Source organism: Adelges cooleyi, unplaced genomic scaffold, assembly GCF_023614345.1.
Source record: "Adelges cooleyi isolate 19-005CV unplaced genomic scaffold, UGA_ACOO_1.1 ACOO_flye_CR_arks_rails_tigmint_CR_PRNA_14, whole genome shotgun sequence".
In the NCBI taxonomy this organism is placed as follows: Eukaryota; Metazoa; Arthropoda; class Insecta; order Hemiptera; family Adelgidae; genus Adelges; species Adelges cooleyi.
In genome coordinates this window covers 226,561-236,807 of record NW_026095795.1, presented here as the reverse complement: position 1 = coordinate 236,807, position 10,247 = coordinate 226,561, and the positions used below count along the sequence as shown (strand labels likewise).

Below are 10,247 nucleotides of genomic sequence, written 5' to 3'. Positions count from 1 at the left end.
AAGGAAACTTTTCCAAGATACTTTTCATTCTATACTGGATTTTCAATGACAATACTATTGTAGTCAGAGTAACGATGCCGAGGTCGACTCTACAGCTATGCAACGTGTATCATCACATGCTATACAGTTGCTGCGGCGGCCCCTCTGAGAAACCGTTCCAGTCGGGAATACTTAGGCGGGCGGACCCTCGGATGTGTCGGCCAAGGAAACCCGCTTCTGGTTGGACGGCGACGGGGCGACGAGCGGAACAGCCGAACCGGTTTCTTACACCTTGCAAGCAGCCCACAATGGAGGAGCTGCAGCACACAGCTCTCTGCTGCACAGCCATAGTAGCGATTTTATTCGTCGAGGGGGTTGAGGAAGGCGATCATTTTTATTATATAAATTTTTATTACTTTGCTATAGGGGGCGTTTTTTTATTTTTACCGAGCCTTCTTGATCCGGGACGACCGAGAGGATTTTTTCTCGGTCGATCATTCCAGTTTTCGAACCGGACCAGCAAACACGGCAGCGATCGAGACTAGACTATTATTTTTTTATTATTATTATTACCTACCACTCGTATAACTCGTTGTTGTAATAATAGGTTGTAACCAGTGTGTGTGTGTGTGTAATAAAATATAAATCCAGTGACGACATCAAACTCCTCGGTGCACCGTGTGAAACCACTAGCAATTCTGTTTTGTAGCAAAACTACATTTAATTACAATTTTATTATTTAGTTTTTTCAATTTTTTTGATTATTATTATTTAGTTTTTAAAATTGTTCGTTTTTACTCGATTAATTGTTGTATTGTGTGTTTTGTTCTAGTTCTAGGCCGGACAACGACGACGAACGATTGCCAAGTTGACAGTTTTGGCAAATTCATATCCGTGTCCTCTCTCGTTTTTTTATTTTAAATATAATTTCGTATAATCCACGCAGGCTTGTATATACATACATACATATATATAGTTCACACAGCATTTTCCAAATTTAATATTGATTTAGCACGCTGTCGAGATATAATAACAATATATCTCGAACACATATTTTGCGCACACACGTTTTCATAAGCATATCATCATCACCGCCGCCATATCGTCTTCAGAATTAACACACTCACAGAGATTGTCGTTTTTTAGCTTTATTATTTTTGTTTGTTATTTAAAGTTTTCCTTGTCTACATGCGGTCCGTCTTGTCGCCGGACCGTTTCGCGGACGTTAAAGTCTGCGCAATTTTTTCGAATATTTTATAATTTTTTTTTAAAATTTTTTTTCTATCTAGTACTTCTCTAGGTCCTTTGGTTCCTCCCGGGCGAACCATGAACGGACACGGGGACGACGAGACCGCCGAGTACCGCAGACACAGGACCTGGTACGACCAGTGGGTCCGGGAGGCTTACACGGCGCCGGGGTGCAGGGCCAAGACGGTGTGCGCGGCCAAGTACGAGAGGATCGTCCGGGCGGTCAGGGGCCAATTGCGGCGGGCGGCGGACTCTTCGAAATTCCGATTTTGGGTCAGGTCCAAGGGTTTCCGGATGGGAAGACCGGCGATGGAGTTGCACAGGAACGACGGTGTGGTGGACGCGGAAAGGCTGTACGTGGTGGACACGAGGAAGAGCGGCGGCGCCCACGGCAAGAACAAGAAAACCGGCAAACAAAAGGTAAGACTTGCACTTGTTTTAAGCACTATAGAACCCTGGTACCTAAGTTAATCATAAATTGAAAGGGCCTATCGGAATGTTAAAATAGGTTAAGTCGGGCAATTTAGTCAAGACACACCAAGTAGATAATTTTATATGTGTGGTAGATCTCCATGTCCCTCCTAAACCTAACTCCTAAGTTAAGCGGATAGAACACTATGTAAATTTAAGCATAAAATAGTCATTCAGCTCTGCGTCGCAGCTAAAACGTAACGCAAAGCATTATGGAAAATAGAAAAAATCAATTTAAAGCTTATTTTCCAAAAGCTGAAAAATATACATTTTTGAACCGGTCTGGCCCAAAACTTAGATTCAGACGTGGTTAGATTAGGATTCAGCTGTGTTAAATGGTTAGGTAAGGCTATAATAAACTGTCACTGATTGGTTTATATATTGTGTGGTTAGGTTATGATGGGTTTTTTAATTACTCGCGTTTAACCGGAAGCCTATTTAAATCGTTCTTGCCAAACAATTATAGCATTTATAACCGTTTAATAACTTTAAACAATTTACCAATGTGTTGAGCACAAAAATATATTTTATTTATTTTGATCTTTATGGTTGTAATGAACAAATATTATTTGTTTGACTTGACAATTAGACAGAGGCTGGGAGATTTTACAATATCGTTGTCCCTTCTAATAAATTATACGAGGGTGGATAAATAATGAGAAGTGCATTCAATTACAAATTTCATATTTTTGTTAATTACCGGTTATCGCAACAAATCCAAATAATGTGTTTCAAAATAGTATTACAGAATTTCTCTCCGTGGTAAACAATAATAATTATAATGCTACGGTAAAATACAATACAAGCAGTTTGACTTGAAACATTTAAAAATTGCCTAAAAATATTATGAAAGAATTATGCTTAGATTTTTGTTTTAAAATTTTCGTTAGTATAATATTTAATCAATTAGCAAATACTAATTATAATTTTTAATTTTCACCGTGTGGAAGGTAGATACGATGAAAAATTCAGGTCGTTTGTTTCCAAAATTGTCGATGATGTGTTTATTTTAGATACTGTATCAAATATTACAGTATTCAAATACTGCAAATCCCTGTCACTCTATGAAACGTCCCCCGTGTAGACCATCAGATTTTGCCTGTGTACAATTACCATGTAGTATTGTATACCAGATTTGTATGCGGTGCTGTGTAGTACTATTTGGTGGTCGTTAAGGCCATTGCCATTTCACAACACCGTCGATAATTATTATTTAATACTAATGGATGATTTCTACACAATCAATGTAATCATGATGAACCCGTGTATAGTACAAATCTGTATGGACTAAGACAAACACGGTGTGTGTGAGTGTACACGGATTCGCTTACGGGCCTAAGGCAGCTAGTAGCGGGAAATTGTAATAAAACCGAAGATGCAACAAGCTTCGCGGGTCTCGATTTGGTAATATATTTATTTGGATTTGGATAAAAATGGAAAAATTCTTCCTCTTGGCTTTAATTTCATTTCGGTCGTCTGCAACTTGTCTAATGAATCATGAATGTGTTATAATTATTTCTACCGGGGTTGGAATGGATTACAGTCTGTCTGTCTCTGGAACCGGCCAACCTTGAGCATTGCAAGGGGATGAGTGTAGGGTCCCTCGCCTAATAAGCCCACGGGTCGGTGCAGTATTGTTGTAATGAAAACGAGGGGCAGGGTGATACAGGGTGATCGATTTATCGTCGAGGACAACTTATTTTTTTATGAAATCACAGTTTTGTAGCCTTAGACAATATTAAAATTGTTATCGTTTTTATTTTGCTGAATTCCACAGCTGCGTTTAAGACTTTAGGAACTTAAACAGTAATGTTAATTAACTTTTTATAACCCTGTATACATATATATATATATATATATATATATATGTGGATAAGTTATATTATTAAACTTAACCTTACCTTATCTACACAATTATTACTATTGTGTAACGGTTGAAAACATTTTGAACAACATGAGGTATACATATGTGTTTATTTTCGAACAGTGTTTGCCGTGTGTTATTTAGATTATAATATTGTCTGTAATACCGCTGTTATTACTATACTACCACTGTTGTTGTTGCTGATAGAATGGGGTTTTCCCGGGAAAACCCACACAACGTGTAGATATGATATTGATATTATTCTGGTTAATCCTCACAAACAAAATTGTTGTTTAGTTGACGGCGCGACCGAGATACTTCTCAGAACGCTCTAGAACAGCTCAAAATGGGTACTCGACAGAGTCTATTAGATTAGAATACCAACAGCTTACAAGCGGTTATACACAGAATTTTCTCAATATTATCTCAACACCGCACCGGCGAAGGGTTGAAATTCGCAAACTCATACAACGTCTCGTACTCGAGACATCTCGAACGTCTCATACTCGTGTGTCTGCCGGTGAACTACTTAATCGAGTGCACGTTATCATTAGGGCTCAGAAGTTTATGCTTTAGACCAATCAAAATATTATGCATCCGTTTATGCGCTAAAAATAGCCTATATATATCTACTAGAAAAAACCCCAAATTTGCTCTTAAAAATATTTCTATTGTTTTTATTATATCGAGACTAATAGTTGTAACCACAAAGTCTAAATAAAAAAAGTTTTTTTAATAAAAAGAAATCTTTGAATACACAATATTTATTTGTTAGTAAATTATAAAAATGTAATTAACACTTCTTTAAAAAAAAACCCTCCAAAAAGGATAAATTATTCAAACCAAATAGTTGGTAACTTTTTTTAATTAATAATACTAATTTTTGTTATAGTTTAATACAATACTACTATAGATAACCACAATTAAAAAAATTAAAAATATGCTAAAAATATTAAAAATAAATTTTTGATTTGTAGATTCTTTAAAATGTTATTCAAAATGTATAGTTTAAGTAGCTATTTTTCGGATCATTTAGTAAAAACATGCAAATGCATGGACTTGCTGAATGAAATTTTAAAATTCGATAGTGCTTGGAAAAGTACTTAGAGATTTTTTAGTTTTATAATTTCGTATAAAAATATAATATTTAAAAATAGAAACAAAAAGAAATACAATTATTTTGAAATCAATTTCACGCGTTGGACCAAATTGATCACCCTGTACACAAAAACCAGATTGCTGGCTTACTGTTCAACGCTATTGTGCATACGATTGAAGCAATCAACACTGGGGTTAACAGGGAATAGAATGCTAGTAGTAATCTGAGAAGAATTAATTGAAAAAAATAAAATAAAAACTGGTTGGCGACCAGACGGTATAGCAACGCTTTCAACACAAACGACTATTGCCGAAATCCACAAGAGGGTTAACAATTATCAGTAACTCTGTAAGACGATCATTTGTCTTGGACGTATTTCGCTTTTTGTATTATATTAGTTTACTTGCATGCCATTTGTTAGGTTAGGCGATGATAACGCCTTCATTCATATACTCGATAAATCATAGAAAACACAATAAATATCACAGAAAAAAACAATAACTGTACACAAAATAGCAACCGGGGATATATTTTTCATAAGCAGCCGACTATGGGCGGCAATACGCGTTCCACATATTGAGTTCAGTGCCTGACCAAGGCATGCAGATTTGCAAATGACTATGAGATTTTAAAGAATCATTGGATCGTTCAAATGAAATGTGTCTGGGTCTGAAACACTGTGGTGGTTGGGGGTGGCTGTGGTTTGACTGGAATTTATAAGATTGACCGTTATGATAAAATTAGCTTAATATGCTGTATTTTTTTGTCTTTAGCAGCATGTACACGACGACGCAGACCTGGACTTGTTGGACTCAGACTCGGCCGAAGACGACATGGTCGTGCCGGCGGCGAACACTTCGGCGGTTGTCTACAAAAAGGTGGCTGTGGTCGAAGAATTCTTTGACATCATATACAGGGTGCACGTGAACAGAAACGGCGACGGTCAACGACGGCATTCGGGCCAGAAGCGCACACATCGCGCGGTAAGCTTGTCATTTGTACATGTCACCCCTTTTCACACTCATCCTCCCCCCACAGCGTTTTTTTTTCTCCGCTTCCTTTCTCATTAACTAATACCCTTCTATCGATAAATTAACGTTTATCGTCTTATCTTTTTTATCGATTAATCATACCATTGTCTTAGCTAATGCTTTCACACGTCGAGTAATCATTTCTTGTCATAAGCAATACCTTAACTCACGAACCGCGCTTTCCTTGTCCCTAGCCAATATTGTATTATCAATCCGTCAGACTGTGATGGGATTAGGGTGGACGACAAAGAGTGGATTCTCACAGGATAGCAACGGAATCATATTCACTTTCACGTTCTCAGGTATTCGCCATGAGTCGATTATTGCATTGATTCATGGTCACACTAGCACACGGAGAAGACAAAAGTGAATATGATACAATGGCACAATTACTGCGTTGAAATCATAGCTGATCCTTTCATATCAATGAATCAACTTATTAATATTTGTGTGCATCATATATAATAGGGATTCCCATCAACTACTTTACTACTTCTTGTAATTAAACTACCCTTGACAAGTATTTCAAGAGACTCATTACAAAACACTTTCTTTGACGACAAACCATTGATCATCATTTATCATTGAGACTCCTCCCTTATCGCATCTAACCGTCTCTTATCAAGTTCAACTGAATTGATAGCTTTTTGCCAGACTACAATGATGCAATTGGTTTGCCCGTCAGATTATGGAAACGTACGCGTTCCTGCCCAGAGAGGCGGTCACCAAGTTCCTCATGGGTTGCCGGCAGTGTGGCACCAGCTGCGCTCAACCTCAATTGCCAACTCATCCAACTCCGCCGGATCAACTGCAACAACGGCTGCTGCTGGTGTCGCCCCAGACCACCGTACCGTCGCAACGACAGTCGGCCGAATGGTCGTACGACCCGTCGAGTTTCACTTGTTCCACTCCGGTCAAACGTGACGCGGACGTGGACAAGGAGAACCTTGACAACTGCAACGTCGCCGTGACCACCGGTGCCGCCACTAACAAGCACAAACGCAAAAGCACCGCGCCCACCAAAAGGACCCCGACCGACTCTAGCAAGAGCAGCGCCGGCGACAGCTGCACCCAGCAATCGTCGGCCACCGACCGCAGTGGGGGCTCCAGTAGACTCAGCGGGTTGACCGACGTGAGCAGCATCATCGCGGCCACGGCCGCGGCCGGCTCGCAGCCTTTGGACCTGTCCAACCACCACCAGCGTTCCCAATCGGAGACGGAGGCGGCTCCGTCGGGCGGGGAAGGCGGCCTGGAGGGCTGGAGGGTGAACTTTTTCCGTCCCAGGCGGGTCAGGCGCAAGCGGGTGTTGTTGAAGAGGTTGCGGAGGAGGTGTGCGTCGAGGAGGCGAACGGACGGGAGCCGAGATTCGAGTAGTACGGACAGTGAGCACGAGGAGGGGGAGATGGAAGTGGAGGTGGAGGAATGCCTGGGAGAACCGCCCGAAAAGAAAATTAAATCCGGAGAGTTAACGGACAAGCAGCTACGGACGGAGACCAACTCTTTGAACAACAACTATTACGATTACTGCGAGTGGTACGGCGGTGGTGGTCGGGGCGGCGGCGGCGCGGCGGCGGACGACGGGCGACGGCGGGACGGACGACGGCGGCGGAGGAAGCGGCGGCGGCGTCGAGGACGGAGGGAGAAGCAGACGAAGAGGAGGAGGAAGCGGAGGAGGAGGAGGAGGAGACGCAAAACGGATTGCAACGGCGACCCGGCGCGATGGTGAGTACGGTTATTCGTAGTAGTTATTTGGTACAACAACAACTCGGGCCTGGAATGGGTCGATTTTGACCCAAAAAATGGGTTCATACAAAACAAAGACATTGGATAAGGAACTTGTCTTATGCATGATGCATGTCTCTTGTCAGTTTCAAACGCATTAAAAAATAAATAGGTTAAGTAATAATGATAAAAAAAAAAAAAATTATATTTTATATTGTTCATATTGAGTATAGTTAAGTGTTTCGCTGCATACTCATTTACAAATTGTATCACAGTAATCACCAATGACCGTTCCCTGCAGTTCTCAACAAAAACGTTCAAGTACGATTTCGTCGACAGCATTTTAGTATTGTTAAACTTTACTTAGTTCCATTAACACTATGCTAAACTGGTGAAAAAGAGACCAAAAAGGGTTTAAGTGATTCCGAGAAAAAGTAGTAGGCGGAGCTGAAAAAGTATCGGTTCAACAATAAAGTGATTTTTCTTTTTTGCGTCCATATCTATTGTTGTAATATTTTCACTAGGTAATGAACGATATCGAAAACGTTCACTACTTCGCCCCCTTTAAGATAGGGATTCACACCGCTGACTCGCAATAAATCATCCCCCCAATACTTACAAGTACTTACACATAGAATATTGAAGAAAAAATAGAATCATTTTTACAGTTTTTTTTTTTTTTTACTGCGAAAAAACTGTTTTTTGCAATTTATTGAAGCCTTAACATTAATAACAAGCTATAACATATCAAAAATCATATTTTTTTGAACACCAATTTAGAGTGTTTGTAAAAGTATTTTTGTACAGCTCTACTTGGTTGTCCAAACAGACTGTACTCGGTTAGGGCTGTGCTTGGTTAGGATGTACTCGGTTTGAACTGTACTCGGTTAAGACTGCGCTGGTTTTCGTGGTGCTCGGTATTTTTTTTTTGGAATTCCCATTATATTTTTGACACTGGCATTCCGCCGGCAGCGTAATGCGTTCACATTGGACGTTTGCTTCGACTATAAAAGTGATTGCGTTCCGAGAAACGCCGTTTCGAGGAACACGCGTTGACCTTTATCACTATACTCCGTTCCTCAACGTATTCATGAATAGGCTCGGTAACGATGAACGCCGTGCCGGATCCCGGATGGTTTCGTCACGGCCGTACTACATATAAGATGTGTATATATATATATATATACATATACATTTATTATATATATATATATATATAATAAATGCGTATAAAGGCACGAGAGCGTGGTGCGAAAAGGCACATCAGACGGAGCCGAGAAATTAGGAGAAGGCAAACTTTTACCGCCCCTCCAACACCGCCACTGTCATGATCATCTGTAACTCTGCCCTCCCCTCCTCTTTTCACACCCCGCGACCCCCCCCCGTGCCGTACGCTTGCAGCCGCATCGTAGTACTTTACCTACTCGCCCTCCTTCCCCGTCACCCCGGGCCACCCCGGGCCGCCGCCGCCGTGTGAGCGGCTTTCCCATTTATCCTGTATATCCCTCTCGGCCCTCTCTGGCGTCATCGTCCTGTCATCATCCCACCTCACCCCCGCCCACCCACACACACACACACACTCTTTGTGCTCGCCGCACCAGTCGCCTACCCTCTCGTTACACACGCCGCGCCGTCGCCCGCCCCTCGCCGCTCTAATGCGCTCGCTGACGTCCCGTTATGTTTGTAACCCACCCACCCCCCTGGCCACCCGCCCGCCGAAATTATTCGGCTGCGGCCAGGCCGGAATGCCGCCGTTGTGTTTTCGGTCAGGCCCATCCCCGACCGTGCCGCTTCGTCTTCGTCATCGCGCGCGCGAGTCCACCGCACACAATATAATCCGGCACGGATACGCGCCGCCGAGGGGACCTACCCCCACTGCCCCTCGACCACCCCGCGCGCCCGACTTATCTGTACTCACCCCCTGCCCGTAAACGTACTCGTTTTTCCTACCCTCTAATGCCCTTCCGGCGCGGGGAATTCCAAAGCGGGCCACGCGTGGTCCACGGGATTCGTTTCGGCCGCATAGTTATTGCGCCGGGGAACGACAACAACAACAACAACAACAACAATAGTAATTATAATGAATAAAACTCAAAATTTGAAACGTTTTACTTAGACATAGGGTGTTATGTCTTATGGCTGGTAGTCATTCTGAAAATAAAGTTAAGAGTATCCACACTTCATGTAGATGCATGAAGTTGCTGGGTATATAAGGATGTAAAGATATATAAGGACATAAGGATATATTAGGATATCAGGATAGTCAAAAGAATTTAGTTATTATGGAGGAATATGGAGGAATTATGGAGGGATTGTGGAGGAGTATTAAGGAGGATTCTAGAAGTGAATTAATAGAGACAGTGGATGAGAGATAAGATATTGGAAATACTAGATTGCAGGACATATCCGTTGTATTGATGTATCTGCACGAAGACGTGCGGATACTCTTAATTTTTTCCTACAAAATTACACACAAAATTTGTTAGTCCAAAAATTTGAAATCCCTTTTGGCGAATGGAAAAACACAAATTTCAATATTTATTTGTACACTTCGTTCGTCGAGCAAAACGCTTAGATCCGAAGGCAATACAGTTGTGATTTAGGTCAACGCCTGAACGATATGGCCATTTCTTTAGACCCCAAAGCGTACACTTGAGGTATTTTAACAGGGCAACATCGAAAAGAATCATCCCTTTCCTTTTGAAAATCGAAAAATAGTTTTCCAAGCATAAGCCACACCGGGAAAAAAAGATATCAACCATTTTTTTTTGGATGAGTTGAACCTTTTTCTTTGTATTGATTTTTTTTTTTTTGGGAGGTATTTTTTGTCACG

At 41.4% G+C, this 10,247-nt stretch overlaps 1 protein-coding gene across 1 annotated transcript in view; it reads left to right on the top strand.

Annotated features, from left to right (window-relative positions):
* Nucleotides 1-494: 494 nt before the first annotated feature.
* The window catches only part of LOC126847937 (uncharacterized), a 30,087-nt gene continuing 20,334 nt past the window's right edge, over nucleotides 495-10,247 (top strand). The window contains exons 1-4 of the mRNA XM_050588380.1: nucleotides 495-1,647; nucleotides 5,435-5,644; nucleotides 6,378-7,262; nucleotides 7,304-7,414. Coding sequence (XP_050444337.1) covers nucleotides 1,306-1,647; nucleotides 5,435-5,644; nucleotides 6,378-7,262; nucleotides 7,304-7,414 — 1,548 coding nt within the window. The 5' untranslated portion in view covers nucleotides 495-1,305. The remainder of the gene's footprint in view (nucleotides 1,648-5,434; nucleotides 5,645-6,377; nucleotides 7,263-7,303; nucleotides 7,415-10,247) is intronic.